This window comes from Adiantum capillus-veneris, chromosome 25 (genome assembly GCF_014529385.1).
Source record: "Adiantum capillus-veneris isolate H3 chromosome 25, ASM1452938v2, whole genome shotgun sequence".
Lineage (NCBI taxonomy): Eukaryota > Viridiplantae > Streptophyta > Polypodiopsida > Polypodiales > Pteridaceae > Adiantum > Adiantum capillus-veneris.
The window spans coordinates 31,223,625-31,247,837 of record NC_140955.1 but is presented as its reverse complement, the minus strand read 5'-3'; the positions used below and the strand labels follow the sequence as shown (position 1 = coordinate 31,247,837).

General features: G+C 42.8%; 1 protein-coding gene across 2 annotated transcripts in view; it reads right to left on the bottom strand.

The window, feature by feature from the left end:
• The window catches only part of LOC147424657 (autophagy-related protein 18d-like), a 34,020-nt gene extending 18,597 nt beyond the window's left edge, over positions 1 to 15,423 (bottom strand). The window contains exons 1-2 of one of the 2 annotated variants that reach the window (XR_015186343.1): positions 14,493 to 15,423; positions 14,142 to 14,415 (exon numbers count right to left, since the gene is read on the bottom strand). Coding sequence is in view for 1 of the 2 variants with exons in the window: in XM_086499511.1 (XP_086355637.1) it covers positions 14,142 to 14,415; positions 14,493 to 15,236 (1,018 nt within the window). In the remaining variant the exon portion in view is untranslated. The remainder of the gene's footprint in view (positions 1 to 14,141; positions 14,416 to 14,492) is intronic. The other variant, XM_086499511.1, reaches the window with a different exon arrangement.
• Between the last annotated feature and the right edge of the window lie 8,790 nt (positions 15,424 to 24,213).

The window sequence follows — 24,213 nt, the reverse complement described above, 5'->3', positions numbered from 1 at the left end:
TCTATTACAATGAATCAATATGTATATTTGACGTACTAGCTCTATCATTATCCCTCCTTTGCACACAATGTGTTGGGGCATGCGTAGGTTGTAACACGAAGGCCTCAAGGTAAAGCTGCAATCCATTTGGTGACTCTGACAGTTCATGCTCTTCCATCCACTTTGCATCCATAGGTGGATAGTTCTTGAACTTCACCAAATAGCGTCTTGCAACCTGTCCCTTAACTTTTCTTTCCTTATGTGCCAAAATCTGCTGAAGAACCAAAATTTCATCAAGTTCCTCAACTTCTAGCTAATCCTCATATGGCATATCTTCTGGCACGAAGGGTCTTAGAAGACTCACGTGAAACGCAATATGAATCTTCCATGCGTCAGGTAATTTCAACCTGTAAGCAACATCGTTGACCTTATCAATCACTTGAAAAGGCCCATAGTAACGCATGTTGAGCTTCGGAAACAACCGTTCCTTGTCCTTCATTTTCTTCAACCTTGCCTTTTCAAATCGCTGAAGTACCCACTCACCAGGTGAAAACAACCGTTCACGACGGTGACGATCAACAGCCCTCATATGTTTTGCCTAATCAGGGTCTTCTCCAAGGCAACTTTAATTTTCTTACACATTTCATTTATGTTCTCGACTTACCGATCTGCCTAAAAGATCTTGTCTTTTGTATGCAAAATGGGAGGAACCTTTTGCCGCCTTCAACAATCTCAAAAGGTGCCTTGCCAGTTGACGAATGCACCGTATTGTTGTACGCATACTCAGGCATAGGCAAATACTGCTCCCACTTGCCTTTGTTATCTGACTCATAACATTTCAGAAGATCCAAGACAGTAGAATTAGCCTCTTCTGACTGTCCACCAATTTGTGGATGAAACGAAGACGAGAACTTGAACGTAGTGCCCGTGTTCTCAAACAATCCTCTCAAAACAAACTTGTCATGCAAGGATCACGATCACCGACAATTGATTGTGGCATACCATGATACTTGAACACATTGTACATGAATAATCGTGCCATCTGATCAGATTTTATATTCTTCCTCACAAGGATAAAATGGGCTTGCTTGTTGAACCTACAAATAATGGTCCATATACCATCATTCCCTGTTGGCGTTCTTGGAAGATCAAAGATAAAGTTCAAAGCAATGCTTTCCCATGGCTTATCCGGAATCGACAGTGGCTATAACAACCCTGGTGCCTTTTGCCTGTCAAACTTGACCTTTTGGCAAATCACACATGCGGCATCCACATCTCTCCTCAAGGTAGGCCAGTAAAAGAATGTCTACCACTTTAATTGTCGCATCAATACCACAATGCCCTGCATACGGTGGGACATGGCTTTCTACCATAACCTTATGTCGCAATGGCCTAGTAACACAAAGTCTGCCGTGCATCATCATAAAACCGTCTCTGAGGAGGTAGTGCTCATGATGTTGCCCATCTTGCAACTGTTCAAAGATCCTTGCAAAATCTTCATCAATAGCATACAGTTCCTTCATGTCATACAGCTCATGATGATAAGGAATTGACACAGCTGAAATTTGTGGCTTCCTTGATAACGCATGTCACAAAGAGCTGACGTGTCAAAGCCCTGAAGAATGGAGCCAACTTGCAGATGCCAGCCAAGGAGCCTAAACCCTAAGAAGAACAAGTAACAGAAGAAGTCCTACCAACTTATGGGGACCCTTCTGATGGGGCCCCAAGTGACATAAAGGATTAGAATAAAGTTGGACCCTCACAAACACACACACAACGTGGAACTGATGATGTGACAGATTTTTGAAAATTACGCTGACAATGCTGACGTGGCAGGCTGTACAAATTTCCGTGTTTTGCACTGACTGCTGACACGGCAATTGTGCAGAATTCCATGATTTACGTTGTCACAAACTGCTGACGTATCAAAGCTCTGAAACACAGATCCACCTCCGAAATACCCAAGATGTACTGTTGGTGGTGGAAAAACACAGACTGAACAACTTTAAGCACTTCAAATAATAATTGAACTGAAAGAGATGCACGACACACAAGACGCGGAGTGGCAGAGTTCCACCCCAAGAGAGCATTGCCCCAAACCTTGGTGCTCCCTTCGGTATTTCTTTATAATGCTTCAACTCGGTACAAGCCGGTACTCTATCCTTTGCACTCCCACGCGGAGATGTACCAGAGAATGAGCCCTTGGCCTCTAAAAGCAGTTACATGAAAAGCTTCAATTTCTAAAAGCATCTGGCCTAAAAGCTGGCACTAAAAACAACAAGTGCAAATTACGAAAATCCGTATAGGTGCCACATCAACACAGTCAACGTAAAACATGGAATTCCATACATCTGCCACGTCAGTAGTCCAACGAAAATTGTGGGTGATCCGTATAGGCCTGCCAAGTCATTATCCGCTTGCACTGTGTGTGTGTGTGTGTGTTTTTTTTCTTTTTTTTTGGGTCTTGTTTTGCCATCAGTCACTTGGGCCCCCATCGTACGAGGTCCCATAAGCTGGTGGAAACTTCTCTTTAGAAATAGGCACTCGACAAGACTTTGCAAGTAGGTAAAACTTCTTCTGCTTCTTCTACCGCTTCTTCTCTTAAAGTTTAGGCCCCTCAGTTGGGATCTCCAGGTTGGCTATGTTCTTTAATGGCTTGATACATCAGTAGTTTGTGACAGGTTGAGATGGCGTGGACTATGCTTGAGCCTTGAGCATCAAGACCTGCCAAAATTTTTATGAGCGAAGGCAGTTGCAACGGCAGTTCCTACTATAAACCAATCTCCAACCTTTTCAATTCCAAAAAAAACCCTGTTTGAGGCTTACTTTGGTAGAAAGCCCGACGTCTCGTTTTCGGATATTTGGGAGCGATGCATACGACTATGTACCAAAGGAGCAGAGGAAAAAGTTTGACCCCAAGTCCAACAGAATGCTTTTTGACGGCTACAATAGTAAATACTCTTTCCAAAGGATATCGACTTTATGATCCAGTAAAGAAGGATGTTGTACTCACCCGTGACGTTGTCTTCGACGAGTTTCTTCCTTCACAAGGGGCTTCTGCTCCCAAGTCTTCCACGACAACTCCAAATTTGCTAATACTTGGAGATCTGACCGAGACTTAAGAAGAATGTGGACGACTTTGTTCGCAATTGTTTAGTATGCCATAAGGTCAAGTTTGACAGGCATAAGGCACAAGGATTACTACAGCCTTTACTCATTCCCACTTGCCCCTGGGAAAGTATTGCAATGGAGTTCATCTTTGATCTCCCGAAGACACAGAGTGGGAAAGATGGCATTTGGATTATCATTGACAGATTTAGCAAGCAAGCTCACTTCATTCCAGTGAAGAAAACAATAAAGCCGGACCATTTAGCGAGATTGTTCATTGCACATATATTTCGATTAAATGGGATGCTTGAGACAATAGTCTCCGACAGAGATCCCCGATTCACGAGTTTGTTTTGGAGGGCTATTTGGGAGAACATTGGCACGCGGTTGCAGCTCTCGTCATCATTCCACCCGCAGACAGATGGGCAATCTGAGAATGCAAATTTAGTTGTTCTCGATTTATTGAAGTCTTGCATCTCTGATCAGAAGACTCAATGGGAAAAAAATTTGCCTTTGGTGGGATTTGCCTACAATAACACGGTTCACTCTTCAACGGGGAAGGCGCCATTTGAGATAATCGAAGGTGCTCAGAAGGTTCCACCCTTTCTCAACACTAAAGATAAGATTTTTGAAGACGACCAGTACACGAGGGACTGTAACAGACTTAGACACTCCAAGTCAAGAATCTACCGCAACAGCACAAATAACCACTTCAAAAATAGTTCATAGTTCACAATTGATTCGACACTGGCCCGACGGAGTTCCATGCCTAGAGATATTGGCCCCAACAATTGGCACCCCTTTCGGTATTTCTTTTTGTATTAATCTGTGTTCAAAGTACAAGAGGCCAGGCGCTCACACTCCGACTCTTGGCTAGAGATATTGGCCCCAAAGACTGGCACCCCTTTCGATATTTCTTTTTGTATTAATCTGTGTTCAAAGTACAAGAGTGCGGCCAGGCGCTCACACTCCGACTCTGCGTCCAGATACTCCGAGTTGTGAGTGGCCTACCCACTTATTTAAAGAGTACAAGGGTTGCCAAAAGTAGAGCCCCAAAAGCTGAAATTAAAAGCTTTTTTAAAATAAAGCAAAAGCTAGTTATTTTTCTCTCTCAAGCTCTCTCTCTCTTGAGCCTAAAAATAAAGCAAAAGAGTTCTCCCTCTCTCCCATCTCTTGCGTAGAATAAAAAGCAAGGCCAAAAGCTGCCAAAAAGCATAACTGCCATAGCCTGTTGCTTCCACAAATTCCGCCGCAAATCACGACGCAAATCACGGGGGTCCGTACAACTGCCACGTGTCAGCTGCTCCGCACTTTCCGGGTCTGGCAGCCATGTCAGCATTTCTTCCGGCTTGTGCAAGGTGTGTGTGTGTGTGTGTGTGTGTGTGTGTGTGTGTGTGTGTGTACACACACGGGCAGCCGCGTCATCACTTTGTGACATACCCCCCCCCTTGAAAGCGTTGTAATCGCCCTCAATTACGCCTGCAAAACAGATAGAAGCCATAAACTGCCTTAGCAGACACTGACTGTTAGTACCGACACACTAGGAACACACGTCTAGCACATGTACCAATCGACAGTCACATCACAGGACATATCACATTCAACATTCATTCGGACCTTAGACCATGATTTATCGGCAATGTAGCTAGCAATCGCATCTAGATCCAGTTGGGACCTCATAGATGTCCAATTGACTAACTCTTATTGCAACCATGTCTATTCGAGATCATTTAGACCAAAATGTTGCAGTCATTTCGTCTATCAGTTCCTGCACTTAAAAACAAGTCAAGAACAAATCAGTTTTATATTCCGGAATTTCATTTTATAAAGTCATACAGCAGAATACTATCAGCTCTCAGTATCCCTGAAGCTCAAAGAGACATCAGTGACTCTAGTATTCTAAAAATCAAGGCATCTGTTGACAAAGGAGCGGAGTAACTCCCCTCTTGTGCAAACCCACTGCACCAGATCTTCGGCCAAGCTGAATTCTGGGTTCCATTTGGAGCAGACTATGCTAAACCAAAAGCTTCAAGGTAAAGGTTCACAATCTGAGGAGTATCTGCTAGATCCTCCTCCTCCATCCATTTCGCATCCAATGCAGGATAGTTCTTGAATTTAACCAAGAACCGCCTTCTTACTTTACCCTTATTCTTTGTGTCCTCATGTGCCAAAATTTGTTCAGGAACAAGGATCTCCTCGTTTTCTTCCACTTCGGGTTGCTCATCGGGCTCCCCATCTTCGGGCACATCACCTTTAAAAGGTTTTAAGAGACTCACATGAAATGCATTGTGAATCCTCCAAGTGTCAGGCAGTTTCAATCGAAAGGAGACATCCTTGATCTTTTCGGAGATCTGGAAAGGTCCATAGTATCTCATACTAAGCTTTGGAAAAAGCCTCTCCTTTCCCTTTTTCTTTCTCATGCGTGCCTTCTCAAAACGTAAGCGCAACCAATCATCCTCCTGCAATTTCAAATCGCGACGATGGCGATCCGCTGCCTTTTTCTGTCATTCCTGAGATTTTTGCAAAGCCTAGCGGATCTTGGTAAAAGCCGTGTCTAAGTCGCGCGTATACTCATCAGCTTCAAAAATCTTATCTTTCGTGCTCAGGAAGGGTGGAACCTTCGCAGCACCTTCAATAATCTCAAATGGCGCCTTCCCCGTCGAAGAGTGTATCATGTTATTGTAGGCAAATTCCACCAAAGGTAGATACTTTTCCCATTGAGTCTTCTGATCCGAGATATAAGACTTCAATAAATCTAAAACCACTGAATTGGCAATCTCAGATTGCCCGTTAGTTTGCAGGTGGAAAGATGACGAGAACTGCAACCGCGTGCCAACGTTCTCCCAAATTGCCTTCCAAAACAAACTCGTAAATATGGGCTGGCGATGGAGCAAAACTGCTAGGGGAGGTTCTTGCTTGGAGGGAAGTACCCTGCTGAGCTTGGCTCCTGTTGCCTCTTCTGCCAAATAGTGCTAGCTCTAGTTTGCTTATATACAAACTTAGCAAAATTGCCCTACCTACTTTTGTTGGAAAGTCACTTAAAAATAATAAGTGAAAAATGTCAAAAATAGGTAAAATAGGCTAAATGCACTGGAAAATTCCCGACTGATTCTGATGGATTTTAATGGGAATGCTTGTGATCATGCTATGTGCAACCAGAGGATATGCATCTACCCTAAGTGACTGGGCATGCACGATCTACGAATAGACTCACAAAAGTGCCAGATCACTTCTAATCTAGACTGACTGGACTGACTGAACCCTAACCATGCTGTAGCTTGTCCACGGACACATAGGGTTGGATGTGTCACGTGACATGACTGTTTTCTTCACTGGAATGAAATGAGCCTGTTTGCTAAATCCATCAATAACAGTCCACATACCATCGTGACCACTCTATGCTATCGGGAGATCAAAAATGAAATCCATTGCAATACTTTCCCAGGGGCGGGTGGGTATGGGCAAAGGCTGTAACAATCCTTGTGCTTTATGCTTGTCAAACTTGATCTTTTGGCATACTAAGCAACTGCGCACAAAATCATCCACAACCTTCTCGAGTCTCGGCCAAAAGAAGTATCTCTCTATCCCTTTCATGTGGTAGCAATGCCGCGGTGACTACCACATGCCGCGGTGGCCCGTAAAAGGCGGATAGTGGCATTCAGTTATAACCTTTTCCCTCAACGGTTATGTAAGGCACAACATGGTTTTTCTCATCAAGTAGCAATCCCGAATGGAATATCCCGCTATTGTCTCCCCATCCCGTATCTGTGTGAAAACGTCTGCAAAATCTGTATCCATGGCATACTGATTGACCATATCCTCGAAGCTCCTGCGATGTATCGCGGAAATAACCAGAACCAACGGCCACCAAATTCTTATGTCCTTGAACATGGACAATCTGAAAGTGAAACTGTGACAAGGTGTTCGTCTACCGCATCTGCTTCTCCGATAGTTGCTTCTGTGACAAGAAGTAGCGTAAACTCTGATGGTCTGTAAAGACAGTAAAATCCGCTCCAAGTAGGTAGTGCCGCCACTGAGTAAGAGCATGGATAACCGCCAAAAGCTCTATTCTCATAAATCTATGCTATCAATTCCGGCCTTGAGAACAATCGGCTCTCATAAGCAATGACATGGCCTTCTTGCATTAAGACCGCACCCAGACTACGACCACAAACATCACAATATACTTCAAATGACTTCTGCAAGTCCAGCAAAGTCAAAACTAGTCCCGTAGTCAATTTCTCTTTCAATGTCTGAAAGGCAGTCACCTCTGTGGGTCCCCACGAGAAAGGGACTCCTTTCTGTGTCAAGATATGCAAAGGGGAAGCAACCTCTGCAAACTTTTGAATGAACCGCCTGTAGTACGAACACAATCCCAAGAAGCTTCTAACTTCATGGATATTCTTCAAATCATGCCAATCACGAATAGTCTCTATCTTGGCCGGATCCATCTGCACTCCTACTACTGACACAATGTGTCCCAAAAAGTGTCATCTCTGGGAGAAAAAATTCACTATTAGTCACTAACTTGTGATCTCATAATGCCTGAAAGACTTGAAGCAAATGATCTCTATGTTTTGCCTCATCCTTGGAGAAAACAATGATATCGTCATAGAAAGTGCCAACAAATAGCCTGTAGTCTCTAAAAATCCTGTCCATCATCCGGTTAACTGTCGCAGGAGCATTGGTTAAGTGAAAGGGCATCACCAAAACCTCAAATAACCCAAACGTCGTCCAAAAGGCTGTCTTGTAGACGTCTCCCGACGCGATTCCGATCTGATGATATCCATTTTTCAGGTCAATCCTGCTACAGCAAGAGGATCCCTGAAGTCGGTCAAGTATATCATCGATTCTCAGAATCGGAAATTTGTTCTTGATGGTGATTTTATTGAGAGCTCTATAATCGATGCACATCCTCCAAGATCCATCTTTCTTCAAAACCAACAACACTGGAGAGCAATACGGTGAAGTACTAGGCTGGACAAGACCCTTTTTCAAGAGGTCTTTCACTTGGTTCATAATCTCTTCGTTCTGTGCTCGACTCACAAGGTAAGGTGGCCGCCTCGATGGTGTGCTTCCAGGTATCAGATCAATAGTATGATCTTCAAGACGAGCAGGTGGTAACTTGCTTGGCAGGCCCTCTGAGAAGCAATCGGCATGATAGTGGAGAAAATCTTGGCGTTCTTTGTCAAGCTTAGACATATTTGTAATATCCTCATCACTCAACTCTTTCATAAAGATCGAGTAAACAAACACACTGGATTTCATTAACTTTGAAATGGCTGAAGCCGATACAATAGGGACAGACTCGTCCTTAAGTTTAATATCAAGTACAATGGTTTTGTCCTTCTCTGTGGTTAATGTCGCTTTCCTCGCCTGATAGTCGACCACGACGTTGTTCTTGTGGTACCAAGGAATTCCCAAGAGGACATCACAACCTTCCAAAGGCATTATGTAAAAGTCCTCATGTCCCAAATACCCCTGACAATGCAGCCGAAGTTTGCCAATGACAGGTGTAATGGCTACGTCCCTGTCGGGTGCCGCTAGAACAGCCTCCGTAAGTGGTCCCATCCGATCGGGAGTGATCTCGAGCCGTGTCGCCAATTCCGAAGAAATGAAGTTGGCTTGGCTCCTCCATCAAAGAAGATCAGGGCTTCTTGGTCTTTCACTTTGCCCCAAGCTCGACAAAGTTCTGTACTCTTGTCCATCGTGCTGGGATCGGTACCCACGCAATCTGGAACCAGTCCTGTTTTCATCTTGCCTTTTCTTCCACGGGCCTCAGCTGCTCTCGAACTCTCAGGCCTTTCGTCGTCCTTGTCGTTCTGTTCTTTTCGCGCTTTTTTAGGGCACTTCACGGAGATATGTCCAGTTTCCCCGCATCCAAAGCACTTCCCTTCTTTGATGAAGTGAGCCCGCTCCTGAGGAGTAAGCTTGGGTCGTGCATCTTTCTTTTCTTCCTTTTTCTACTTTCATTTGTCAAAGTCTGTTCGGCTCTTTGTGTCATGATCTCATCCATGGGATAGGTCAAACTGCCAGAGTGAATGGCAAAACCCCGTTTCACATGACTCATCAACTCCTGAATAGAAGCTGACTTCTGTTCCAAGCAGTGATCTCGGATCTCTGTAGGAAGACCCAGGGTAAACCGCTCAATCTGTTCCTTGAACGAGATCTTCTTAAATGAAGAGGCGGGTAGAAAAGAGCTCCAGAATCTCTCGCAATAAGCATCCACTATATCTTTCTTGGTCATCCGAAGATGGTTCCACGCAGTTCGTATATCACGTTCATACTCTCAAGTCAACCAAGAAGAAATAAAAAGCCTCTTGAATTTCAGCCATTTAACCGACGCAGTCTTGCTTAATAGAAGCGTGGACCACCAAGTTCGAGCATTCCCCTTAAAGTAAGAGGCAGCTCTCTGAATCTTAGAGTGCTCTGAGTAAGGCCCTCCCGCGAAAGCGATGTCAAATTGTTGTACAAAAGACAAAGCCTTCGAGCATCTCTATAACCAGAAAACGTGTTAAATTTAATTGATTGTCCACCTGCCTTAAACTCTCGGACTTTCTTGCTTTTATCTTCCAAAAAGTCACACTGGTTGGCTTTATAAAAATTATTCTTCTTTGGATAAAAGTTGCTCTCATCAGAGTATGAACTGTCTGTAGGCGAGTCCTTTGTAGAACTGTCACGCACGGGGCGAGATTTAGACTTCTTTGCCTTATTCTTGCCCTTTCAGAAGTGTTGCTTCTTGCTTCGCTTTTTGCCTTTTCGGTCTTCTTCGCTCAGGTCAGATGAGCTAGAAGAACTATCAAAAGAAGAAGAAGAAGAACTGGGTACTCCTTCAAATCGAACACGCTTCTTCTGTTTCTTTGCCTTTTCAAAAGTAGACTGACGACCCAAATATCCTGGGAAGTCAGTGCCTTTCTTCTGCTTTTTGCCGTGCTTTTTAGCTTTGTTCTACGCGTCAAAAAGCTAAGCAATTCTTGCATAAATCACCTCTTCTAATTCCTTCTCTGTATACTTCTTGGGAGTAGGAGGTTTCTTGAGAGCGGGTTTGGGGGGTGGTTTTGTGGTCTTCTGCCACTGTGTATGCACCTCATCAAAGGAGGTCTCGCCCATATATTTTGCAAATTTTGGGTCCTTCGCAAAATTGAGCATCATCTTTGTTGCATCGCCGATCCATCGTTGACGCTCCATCTCTCGATGCTCCACCGAAGTAGGCCAAGGCGGGCCATACTTTTTGCTTGAATCTTCGTTGTGATCCCCTCTCGTATTTCCGGATGCTGAGGGAGTCGACTGATCCTTGCCTAAAGCCATAGGTGCTGCGGAAAAAAAATTAGGGATCAGATTTCCCGTAGAAGAGAAATCGGTCGTGCTCTGTTACCACTGCAACAGACTTGGACACTCCAAGTCGAGAATCTACCGTGACAGCACAAATAACCACTTCATAAACAGTTCACAGTTTACAATTGATTCGACACTGGCCCGGCGGAGTTCCGTGCCTAGAGATATTGGCCCCAAAGACTCGGGCCCCTTTCGATATTTCTTTTTGTATTAATCTGTGTTCAAAGTACAAGAGTGCAGGCAAGAACTCCCACTCAAACTCTGCGTACAGATGCTCCGAGTTGTAAGTGGCCTACCCACTTATTTAAAGAGTACAAGGGTTGCCAAAAGCAGAGCCCCAAAAGCTGAAATCAAAAGCCTTTTTAAAATAAAGCAAAAGCTGGTTATTTTTCTCTCTAAAGCTCTCTCTCTCTTGAGCCTAAAAATAAAGCAAAAGAGTTCTCCCTCTCGCCCATCTCTTGCGTAGAATAAAAAGCAAGGCCAAAAGTTGCCAAAAAGCATAACTGCCGCAACCTGTTGCTTCCGCAAATTCCGCCACAAATCACGGGGGTCCGTACAGTTGCCACGTGTCAGCTGCTCCGCACTTTCCGGGACTGGCCGCCATGTCAGCATTTCTTCCGGCTTGTGCAAGGTGTGTGTGTGTACACACGGGCAGCCACGTCATCACTTTGTGACAAGGACTTGGACACTACTTTTGCGAAGGTCCGCGAGGCTTTAGAGATGGTACGCCTAAGGAAACGAAAGGGAAAGGAGCGGCTTTTTCCAAAGCTTAGCATGAGGTATTATGGCCCTTTCCAGATTAAAGAGAAGATATATGACGTCTCCTTTCGACTTATGCTGCCAGATTCTTGGAAGATTCACAATGCATTCCATGTGAGTCTCTTGAAACCTTTTAAAGGTAAGGTGTCAGTTGATGGGGAGCTTGATATGGCCCTTTCCAGATTAAAGAGAAGATATATGACGTCTCCTTTCGACTTAAGCTGCCAAATTCTTGGAAGATTCACAATGCATTCCATGTGAGTCTCTTGAAACCTTTTAAAGGTAAGGTGTCAGTTGATGGGGAGCCTGATGAGCAACCCGAAGTAGAAGAGAGCGAGGAGATACTCGTTCTTGAACAAATTTTGGCACACAAGGAAAGAAAGATGAAAGGTAAAGTGATTCGACCGTTCTTAGTTAAATTCAAGAACTATCCGGCATTAGATGCGAAATGGATGGAGGAGGAGGACCTAGCAGATACTCCTCACATGTTGGAACTTTACCTTGAAGCATTCGGTTTAGCTACGTCTACTTTGATAGTCCCGCAGATCAGCAAGGTTGAATCTGGTGCAGAGGGATTGCACAAGAAGGGAGTCACTCCGCTCCTTTGTCACAGATTACCCGGATTGAATCGAGTCACTGATGTCCCCTTTGGGTTTCAAGGATACTGCTAGGCTGACAGTATTCTGTTGTATGACTTTATGAAACGGAATTCCCGAAATTAAATATGATTGATTTGTACTCTCTCATCTCACTTGTTTGAGTTCAAGTACTGAAAGACGAAATGACTGCAGCATTTTGGTCTCATAAATCTCTATAGACATGATCGCAATAAGGATTAGTTCATCCGGCATCAGTGAGGTCCTGCATGGATCTAGATGCAATTACCAAGTACGTTGCTGGCAGTCATGGTCTGAGATTTGGAATGAATTTTTATGTGATTGATGTCATGCGATGTCCTATGATGTCATGTGCAAAGATGTGACTGTCGTCTTTGTGCAAGTACTAGATGTGTCGTGTCTAGTGCGTCGGTACTTAGAAACAATGTCTACTGAAATGGTTTATGGCCTCTCTGTTTTGAAGGCGTAATCGAGGGCGATTACAATTCTTTCTGGAGAGGGGTATGTCACAAAGTGGTGACATGGCAGGCTAATGATGTGGCATGCTTACGCGGCAGGCAAGCAGTACGAAGCCGCAAAACGCGTTGACAGCTGACTGTACAGACACCGTAAAACGCGTTGATGTGGCACTGTACAGACGCCCGTTTTTTGTGGTGACCATGCTGACATGGCAACGTACGGATATTCCGTTTTTGGCGTTGACTGCTTTTACTGGCGGCTCTGAGTCAAGTTGTTTTTGAGTTTACATGCTTTTGGGGCTCTGCTTTTGGCATCCCTTGTAAGAATAAATAAACCCAAGGGGGTCTCACTTCTCAAAGCATCTAGACGCAGAGTCTGAGAGCGAGCACCCCAGGGAGTTGTACTTTGCTCAAAGATTAATGTAAAAAGAAATATCGAAAGGGGCGTCAATTTTTGGGGCCAAACTCTCTTGGCACAAAACTACGCCGGGCCATGTCAACTCTTGAATTGTGACGTATTTTGAAGTGAATGTCTATTGTATCGCGACAAAATCTGTACTTGGGGTGTCCAAGTTTGTTACACTTGCCAATCTCTCTCTATTTTCTCTCTCTCAGTCTCATACATGTCTGCTACTACAAGTGTCTCACATCTACGCTTCTTCCTTGTGCAATTCTAACATGGTATTGGAGCTCTTCAACTCATGATTCTAAGCAACGACAACAAAGAGGAGGAGCTTGCGGAGAAGGCAACGTAGGCTGGATTTGCCCTGTTGCTTGCAACGAAGGACCTAGCAGGTTTTACTTCTAGATCGGTTTGCTGCCACCCTCATCGCTCTGACTCGGGTTCTCAACAGCATTTTAATTAATGTTGCAGACTCAGATCCAAACAGCGTTATCTTTCTAACACTAACTCCTCAAGCTGAAAGGCGGGTTTGTTTATATGCTAAAATTAAAAGGTTAAGTTGCAATACCAATGCTGTCATAATACCAATCTAATAAAATAGATAATCATTTGAAATTTTCATTCATCTTGTCACATTGACTTTAATGTTAAACACAAGCAATTACAAAGAAAACTATGAAATGAGAAGTGGCCCTCACTTGGCGACCAACAAGTAAAGACCTATAATCATTAATGTCCTAATTTTGAATAAACAATATGGTCGGGTTTGCTTTGAGTATATCCCTCCTTTACCTTTAAAGATTTGGTAAAAGTAATCGCACTGTCCCAAATGAATGACTAAGTTGTATATCAACTACAAGAAAAATCAATAGCATAGGTCCAAAACATAAGAACACCAGCTCCATAGTTTCCATGTAAACAACACATGCATTCTATACCTTCCTTCATCTCTTAAAAGTTGGCACGATTGGTGAATATTAATCTGAGAAAGATACACAAAGTATCTATGGATAATAGTGGATCTCATGGCCTAGATAACTTGATTGGCCCAATAAAGTTCTTGTGTCATGGTCAATTGCTTGGTTCTATTACCTATTGACATTAACTGCCATTATCTCGCTTGCTCTCTTTACTTCCTTTGCAGCACGTTCTATTTCTAAAACCTCACAAATGATAAATTAGTTCTCCGACCATGCACCTTCCAGAGGTTCCCATATCTTTCTAGAATAACAAGACATTTGGGTTTGTATTTTTAAAGTAAAACCCCACCATCTTGTTATTTTCTCCTCTAGACTAGGTATGCTTTGAACCCTCGCGACCTAAAACATTGTTGTTTTGTTGAAGTGATTGATTAAGTGGATGATAACTTTAAAAGTTCAGGTGTGGAATTTGTTGATAACACCGTGAACTAAATGGGTTTTGAATACACGTTTACAAATTCAATTGCACAAGCCGACTTCTAACCAAGAGAAATCCACTAACCTTTCATGAAAGACAAAGTTGAGTTGGGGTTGCTACCACTAAAAGCGACGGGACTGGAGGCGCTTCGACCATCAAATGAATCAAAGTCACCACTGTTTTCCTTGCTCGAACTGTGCTTTATGGCATTCTCAGGAAGCCTTGGCACCTCACTGAATCCAGGAGCACTTAAGCTAAAGACATGCACTGTCCCCTTGTCGCTGGACACAGCTAGCCATTGTGTGTTTTGAGAGAAGCAAATACTGTATATTTCTGCCCTGTCTGCCCCACGCCGGACCTGATAGTTATTACCAAACTAGATGAAATCGTGATAAGCAAAAACTTCCGCACTACAAGATGTGTTTAGTGACTTACCTCTCGTAAACGAGTGCCATCAATTGAATTAAAAACCCTGATAAGGGTACCTTTGTAACTCGATGTAGCTAGAAGATGCCCATCCATCGTAAGGGCAAAACAAGCTATGTGTGATTCATGAGCTGATATGAACTTGGTCTTCTTCAAGCCATAATGTTCAACCCTAACCTGACCCCGGTGAAGGCCAAGGCATGCGAGTACTGCTGAGTTGGACGATGGGGACAGGCAGCAAAGACCACGAGGATTTGCTATAGTCTCAATTTGGTGCAACAGCTTCAGGTCTTGGAAGTTGTAGACGTAAATTTTGTGCTCTAAAACAACCACGATTCTATCTTTGCGCAATCGCACTGCACGTACCTCAGAACGAAATGAGAGCTCACCAATGCAGCGGTTCTGATGATCATCCCAAATAAGAACCTTGTTGGGTGGATATGCACCGCCAACAAGGGCTAAAATGTTGCATCTAAAGAGCATCTCTACCATACCGATGCCACCGGTGGGGAAGTCTCTGTGGAAAGTCTCCCTGAAGGGCTCGCAGTTGTAGATCCTGAAGCCCTTGCTTGTGCCGCAGGCAAAGCAGCCATAGTCCTGGTTGAATGTCACAGAAAGCAAGTCGCTATCCACGTTACATGTATCGAAATCGAACTGGCTTGGAGAGGTGGGCTGGGACGGAAGGAAAAGGTCCGGAGGCAGGCCGGGGTCTGATGGAGGAGGGGCCGGCATCACGACGGGGGATGTTGCCATTTCGGCTACAGGCTACAGGACAACTTCAAGGCAATGGGTCTCTAGCGTTCTGAAAGCCTCCCAGCGATGGTGGTGGGCTTATTTCAGCGGTGATCGATAAAGAAGTAAGCCGCTGCGATGACTGCGCTCGCGTGAGGTCTAATGCTTGTAGCCGTATTTGTCTGTGACTACCTACGTGGAGAGAGACCTTGGAACTTTGGAAGTTGGTCCCGACTATACATTTTTGAAGAGTTTCGCTTAAATGGTGTTGCAAGGCCAATTGCCTCCGTAATAGGCTATGTGTGAATTTTGATTTATGCCCTCCACATGTTGCTAAAACGTTTTTCTCATTTGTTTTAAAAGGTGTTTTGGGTGATGCCTTGGGGCTTGAAGGAGTGAAAAGTTTAAGATAATGCAAAAGGAATGTAATGGAGAACATATGGAAGCCAAAGGTTCCGCAGTTCATGAAGGTTTTCTTATGGAAGGTTATTTGGGGTGTTCCACCGACAGGGGTGAAGATTCAGGAGAGAGGGATTGGGTCAGATCGATGCTTGGGGTGCACGTTAGCTAGTGAAGATTTGGCCCACCTGTTCATGGACTGCCCAGCTGTAAAAGGCCTAGCAGGGAAAGTATGCAAGTGGGTCCAGAGAACATGGAAAATTAGTTTTTTCAAGACTAACCTATGCCTTGGAAGTAAAAATTCAGGTAGTCTTGCACTCCTAGTCAGCACTCACATCGTCAGATACTTTTTCTTTCATAATGTATGGCAGACAAGGAACCGCCGTGTTTTTGAAGGAGGATCTAAGGTGGCAAGCTTTGCAGAAATTATACAAGAAAGCAAAGTGCTAATATGGGCACTCGGGCGCAAGCATCACTCGGAGGATTGGTCTACGACTACTTGTGCCTTGTTGTCAGCAGATGGAATGCCTAGGATAGGGGCAATTCTTGGCCATCAGTAAATAAAAGATCTCAGAATGACAAGAGCACGGGCTTTGTGTATCAAGGATGTGGAGGCAGGGTGGTAGGGGTGGCTGCCCTGATAGTCATTGTAATTTTGATCCCTGGATGTTGTCATGGCTTAACATGACATGACATAACCTTGTAATTTTTTGGGCTGCTCAATATAATCCACTCACAATTGTGAGTTTTGCTTTTTTTTTTTTTTTTTTTAATCCAAAAGGAAAGGGAAACTTCGTGGAAAAAATTGGCCTTTGTTCCTAAAGCAGAAGCATACTCTTTTAAAGACTTCAATAGGTTTGTTAGATCTTGCAAAGGAAGTAGATGACACGTGAGAGGAGGGGGGGGGGGGGGGGGGGGGGGGGGGGGGGGGGGGGGGGGCCAGAGAAGTCTTTTAGAGGATGTTTTTCAGTTCTGGAAGCGGTGCTCTGCATCTTGTATTGGATTGCCTATCGCGGCCACGCGCCTTATATGTGTCGCTCTCGTTGCCATTGGCCATTCTGCTACTGATTACCGAGGGGACACGATCTGCGGTGCACCTACGGACAGAGCAGCAAGTTGCAACAGAAAGACAGAAAGGGAAAGTGAGAGGGGAGATGGGAGTCCTGGGCCATAACGAATCCGTGTGTAGGTATGGGGGCGATGCAGGACGCTGGCAGTAGTGTGAGGATGTGAAGGAAAGGCCTATGGGCTCTGTCCCTACCTACGACATGGTTTTCGAGCTTCCTTTGCATAAATATGAAAACTACAACCTCATAGTGCATGGTTGGAAGAAAGAGGTAACAGGGTGCATGAAATAGCTGAGGAGGGCCTGGACGAGGGCCATGTGTAACGAAGGCAAAGAGACAGAGAAAAAAAAAACGATTTTGTGCTCGCAAGAAGCGATGGTGTGCATATTGTTTGCAATCCGATGGAGGAGGACAGAGCGAGGGGACAGTTGTGACAAGGTGAAGGCACGAGGAGAGACAAAGAGGTTTTGTCTAGGTGCAAACGCACAGGGGATGGAGAGATAGAGGCAAACATGGCATGTGCAATCCACACACACACACACACACACAAAGAAAGAGAGCGCACGAGCTATGGCGGTTGCCCAACTGCATCGCATGCTACTCGTTAGAGTTATTGGGTTGTGATTTAAGGAATCAAATAAAGAGAATCTATGCAACTAATAAGTAAATGGGTGCAAAATAGACCCAGTATGTTGCTAAAACATTTTTCTCCAATTGCCCTCTTTAAGTAAGCGGTTTGTTATAGGTGCCTTGGTTTGGCGATCAAGGGGTGTATTGTGGCAGGGCTTCCTCCTTGGTGGCAACCAAACTTGGGTCTTAGGGTGGCTCCCTTTGTTTAGTTGATTTATGGTCATATGATTTGGAGGAGATGGTGGGTCAAGTGTTGTTAGATGTCATGGCTCGATTGGAACATGGCTTACATTGCAACCATTTTTTCTTTTGTAATATTTATATACAATCACTATTGTGAGTTTGGCCAAAAGAAAAAAAAGGACTTCAATTGCAAAGCTAGAGTCCCCATTTGCCCTTCTTAAGAAAAATAAAAAATTCACTAATTTTCACTCTTGAAAGGTTGCCTAACAAGCAAAAGAAATGTTAAAGAGTTTAAGAAGCCCCATGGAAAGAAAAAAAAGTGAAGGGGATTTCCTTCTCTTCTTCTTCTTCTTCTTCTTCTTCTTCTTTTTTTTTTTTTTTTTTTTTTTTGTGGGGGAAGGGGGTGTCAAGAAATGAGTGAAAAAGCAATGAGAATGGTTTTGGTTTTCTTAATCTCAAGATTTAGCATTAAAGAACACACAATTATTTGAAGGCACCCACTTATCTCCAAAGCTTTTAAAAAAACCAACCAAGCACTAAAGTCTTTGCCATTGGTAGGCAAAAAAGAGAGAGAGTAGACAACCAAAACGACTTTTTAAAAAGCTATTAATTAATTTATTTTTTTTTTGGGTTTTTTTTTGGGGGGGGGGGGGGGGGGGGGGGAGGGAAGGAAAAGGGAAGGGTGGGGAAGAAAAGGGAAAAGAGAAGGGGGGGGGGGGGGGGGGGGGTGTATTCTTTTTTTTTATTGGCTCAAAGGGGCTCAAGGACCAGCGTAGGCATATAGCCTAGTGGTTAAGGTTGAGTTTTATACTATATACGTGATGTCTTCAAATCCTACTCATTAAGATTGATTTTAAATGATGACGTGCACGGACATGCTAATTAGAGATGCTAAAGCATCTTGGGAAGATTCTATGTAATGAAAAACAAAAGTAGAGCAAGTAGGTGTGCCGAACGCTCTTATATGCACATGTTATAGTGTTTGTAAAAGGGAAACTAGTATTCGATATATTGCTTGTACAAGGTCTTTGAAGGAAAATCTACCATGACTTAATCTTTGAGTTTATTGTTTTCTTTTGCAAGGAAAATGATGATTATGCAAAACCTTGCTTGAGTTATCACCCCTAAAGCGTGTACACAAAGAGTAGAGCTTCAAAAATCCAATCCTATATATACAAACCCTCTCAAATTGTAGCTCATCCTCAAGGCCTTGTAGCACATGACAATCATCTTAAAATCACTCCCTTTGTGGGAATGAGCTTCCATCATTATAAAAAAGTGGGAAATCTCTTCTTGAAACGTGAAGGATTCACGAGTGAACCTTCCACAAGTCAATCCTTGAAAATTGACTAGTGCTTGTCACTTTATTTGATGTCTTCTACCCTTTATTATTACTCATCGTGAATACATTGTTGGTTTATGAAGGTGAACCCACAATCTAATGGAATCTACTAGCACTCCAATTTCTACAACTTCAATAGTGTCATTAAATGGTTTCCTCAAGCGATTGACATGGACCATCAAATGTATTAGACATGTCTAACTTGTAGGGATGGACCTGGTTGGACCACAATGCCTAAGAGATAACTTAGGAACTTCTCTAGTAAGTCCTTGTCACCTTCCTTGAAAGTGTTGAGATGTCTTTTCTCATCCATGTATTTGTCACAGGATTCTTAAGCTTGCCACATGTTTTGGTAAGCGACTTTCAACATAAGCATGCGATCATATGGATGGTCATTAACTTGTTGAATGTTCTTAGTGGCCAACCCTCTATTGTAGGTGGTATGGTTGAAACCCATACATAAGCAAAAAAGAACTAAAACCTTATAATTGCAAGTTTAGCATGCTTATTAGCAAAATCTAGCATGGGAAAGTAATGCTCCAACATACTAATTCTTGCTTACAAATGTTCGTAGCCCGCTCACTTTGATCATTTTGTTTCATGATGATTCCAATGGAACTCGCATGTCACTTGACGAGGCTATGAAATAATGAAAGAACATTGAATTAAACTAAAACAACAAATTGAACTTGAAACGACACCACAGACAAGATACACAGAGTGGTGGAGTTCCACTCTCAGAGATACATGCCCCTCAACTAGGCACTCGTTGCGGTATTTCTTTATTATATTGATAAAATGTTGCGATTAAAGTTGTTCCTTTGAGTCCACTCACATAATTTGAGTGTTGATGGAACTCATAGCCACTTGGCATTGAAAGACTCACTTATTTGCTATTTACGATAGAATGCTAAAAAGAACTTTAAGTCAACCACTATTACAAACTTGCGGCCAAAAATCAATACTCAGTATAGAAATTTTTACCTAAGCATATCTAGATAGAATTTCCATATCATCAATTTGTAAATTGCCACCTTAGAACTATTCGTATAGTATCGAGAATCGCACCGCAATTCTTACTGCATTGCATAGGCCGCTCAAGTTGGGCTTTTTTGCTTGTAGTCTATCCAATTGTATATAGCCATGAAATATCACCATTTTGGGACATACCTCCTTTATAAAAGTAGAGTAATTACCCTTGATTACGTCTTCAAAATAGACATAGCACCAATGATTAGCAGACACTAACTTTGTGCAAACATGCATGATGATCATCCACACAAGAGAGTACTTGCACAAAACATGCAGTAGCGCACATCCTAATCCAGACTAGATTTCACAAAATATACATCAATCACACTCACATCTTGGATCGCATGTACTTTAGATGCATCACTGCGATTCATATGTGATGGATCTATCTAGCCTTCACATCCAAGGTTGCACTGACCTCTATGGAGATGTGTTTGATTCACTAGAGTCATCATCACCACCACATTGGAGACATTTCTACCTCAAATACTCAAACAAACAAACAATTTGGAAGAGTAAGCATGTTTGTTTTAGCTATCATTTCTATATAATTTGTACATTTATAGAAGCCACCATGCAGAATGTCGTTAATTGGACACCGCAACAATATCAAAGACATCATTGGTTGCCTCTTCTCACAATCCTAGTTGATCTATTGAAAGGTAGTGGATTGGCTCTCCTCTATGCAATAGGCACTGCACCAGACTCAACCATTAAAATAGCATGAACTCTCGCAAAGGTTGTTGACAATCTAAAAGCCTCAAGGTAAAGCTCTAACAATTGAGGAATATTTACCAAGTCCTCTTCCTCCATTCACTTGGCATCAAGAGCATGGTAGGTCCTAAACTTGACCAAGTATATTTGGACCAGTTTTCCCTTCACTTTCCTTTCCTTGTGTGCCAATATCTACATAGGGTTCCTTCATCTATTTGAGGTTGGAAATCTATCTATGCTAGATTCTTAACTCCACTACATGTACCAAGATAATGATTCACACACAAAGTAGGTAGAAAGCAATGGTGATGGCTAAAAGCACAAGAAGGTTTGAATGCATTGAAAAAAAGTTTGCTCATTTTGAGTTGCATGTATGAAACCATGCACCCCCTATAAAGAGAGAGAGAACGAGAGAGCTTGAGCTTTTGCAAGCACACATGCACACAACCAAAAGAGAGCACATGATGGAGATGAAGGCACAAAGTTGCTTCTTCTTTTTTACTAGTCCAAACGACGATAAGTTCTACAAAAAAATAATTAGGAAATATAACATAAGAAGAACGATGTACAACATTCAATATAAAAATGCTAGAGAGTGAGATAGCAAGATAAATGGCTACCATTCTTGACAGGTAGACCATGTTGATGAAGTTTAGTTGTAAAACCATTGACGATGATCTTCGTGTCTACTACCTCATGCCAATGATAGATGTAGGCGAGTACTCACCTAGGTATTCCATGTGTTGAGCTCAACATCTCAGCACCCCCCCTCAAGCTTAGTGCCATCTCTCATGCTCCAAGCATAGCTTGAAATTTCCTAAGCTTCTCTGCTCCTAGGGCCTTCGTGAAGATATAAACAACTTCATCGTCTACCTTTGTGCACCTAAGATTAATATCTCCAACCAAGGCCCTATCTCTGATGAAGTGGCAGAGCACCTCAATGTGCTTTTTTCTTGCATGGAACAATGGATTTCATGCCAGTTGTATGATGCTAAGGTTGTTGCAGTAGATGACAATCGAACTTTGAACCTATACACACGACTCTCAAAGGAGCAATCCTCTCATGCCAAGATCTTGGTGCTTGCTTCAACCAATAAAATTCTCTCAGGTTACATACATACTTGGCATGTCTCACATCCTCATATCCCTATGGTTGCCTCTTCTGCAAGTCATTAATGGGCAAGAATGCATTCTTCACACCCATTTGATGCAACACTTAACCTTTCGTTGCAACCACCACAACAATGGTAAAAGTATATCGGACATGCAAAAGTGCAAAGGCCGAAGACTATGAAAATTCAGGAGCTTGTGATAGGTTTTCAAGTGTTTAAAATGGTTGGAATGCATAAGGTTTTTGAGGCTTTCAATTTGGAAAGTAGGAAAAAGTGTCATTTCCTCATGACAACCATGTAAGCACAAATGTGCTAGAGATAATGCATTTCATGGGATCCTACAAAGATTGTGCCTAAGGGTGAATGTAGGCTTTATGTTACCTTCATTGATGACTATACAAAGAATTTGCTAACATAGTTTAATGATAATCAAGATTGTCCAAGGCTTACTATGAATAGAGGCTTTGGACTACTTATACAATGTCGCTAAACCATGAAAGCATGCTTCCACCTCATCATCACCTTCAACCATAACACCAATCGATGCAAGGGATTTACATATGTCCTTTATCTTTAAGACTTAACCATGTACTCATAAAACCATCTTCTTCCATAGGGAACTTCCTTGCCTTATTGTTGATCACATCTAGTGAGACCAAATTGTTTCATGCCTCCTTTGTAGAATTGGCATCATGTCTATGGCCAATCATGGTATGCTCCACACTAACACACAACTAGTACATAACCGTATGTGCTCCTTGGTTCTAATCCTTAAATGGCTTCACTTGTTAAGGAGTAGGATTCTCCTTGGACAACAGTGGTACATCTATTTTCACTTTCAATGTACTCCCAATAACCTTTATCCATTAGGAAATCGTTCATTCTAAACTGCTAAGCATGTAAGTTGTTCTCGTCTCTCACAAAAACATTGATTCCATCAGATAAGTTTGCAAACTTTTCACAAAACTTGCAGCAGACCATAGATAATGTGTATTTGCCACATTGACTACGCTATGTGTATATAAACCAATGTAACACTTCACACTACTATATGGTAGCTATGAAAACCACAACACCCATCGAGCTTCTTGCATCACCAAAATGGGAGATTTACAAAACCCCAAACCTTTGCGTTCTTATACACGAACGCACTCTAACTCCAGATTGGAGACCAAAACATGAATGTGGCTACAAAGATGTAGTCCTAAAGACTATATAGAATCCCACACGATACGATCTCCCACAAACATTGCAAAATCAGAGGTCGGTGCCATTGCCTCCCTAGTATCTCGGGGGTGAGTGTAGTACCAACACAAGGGAGGAGAATGGAGAAACCCTTACCCTCAAATTCTTCTTATGTTGCTCCTGCTTATTGCTCACAAATCCTCAACTACAAGCAAAGGCTCTGATACCATGTAAAGAGATAGAGAAGGAGAGAGTTTGAGCTCTTACAAGTAGGAAATACAACATAATAAGAACTATGCACAACAATTAATGTGAAACTGCCATATTGTGAGCTAACAAGATAAGCGGCCATCACTCTCAGCAGGTAGACCATGTTAGTGAAGTCCAATTGTAGGACCATTGGTGATAATCCTCATGCCAGTGATAAATGTAGGTGGGTAGTCATTCAAGAATACTATGTGTTGAGCTTGACATCTCAAAACCCCCACCTACTCTTGTGGTCCCTATTAGCTAGAGTATCATCTCACAATCTTCATTGGTGGACTTAGACTCATGTTGAAGCTCTCCCCACTATACAACTTAAATTATAGAAGGACACATATATAGTCACCCCCACTTTCCTCATACAAAACCTTTCGGTCATTTTTGTTGGTTTTTGATGTGGTGTTGTTCTCACGGTGTTGACAATGATTTACAACTAGTTTTTGTTGCAAGATTTGAAGAATTTGTGTGCTTTGTGAATGAAGAAACATCGGTTCAACATATTTGACTAATGGGCATGCAATCACACACTAGAAAAGCCAAAAATTGACGAGCTTTTGGTTGTGGTGTTTTCTATGCAAAAAATGGATGCTTGCTCTTTGCTTGAGTGCTTGAGTTCAATGCTTGTGTGTGTGTGTGTGTGTGTGTGTGTGTGTGTGTGTGTGTGTGTGTGTGTATGCACACATTTGCTATTTTCTTTACAAAAAAGATATTCATAACTAATGGGGTGGGGATACCTTATCCCCTTCCTCTCCCCCTTCGAGTATTGAAAAAGGGGGTGTGTGTGGCTACACCTACACCATATATTAGAAAGGATGCTTTGAATTATTGTAAGGATGCAACAACCTTCAAGAAATTTCAAGGAATTTTTAAAAGAAAACTAATTGTTTGATTTCCAACTTGTGTAGGAACAAATGGCCCTCATGCGACTCCGGTAAACTATGCATGCCATTCTTCACCCAACCATACTCCTCGTATAGGCTCCTAGCCTACCTTTAAGAGTCCCATAAGCCTTGCATGCCTCGTATGCCTTTCCTAGGACCATGCCTCACTTTTCCTACCCTTGTTCTAAC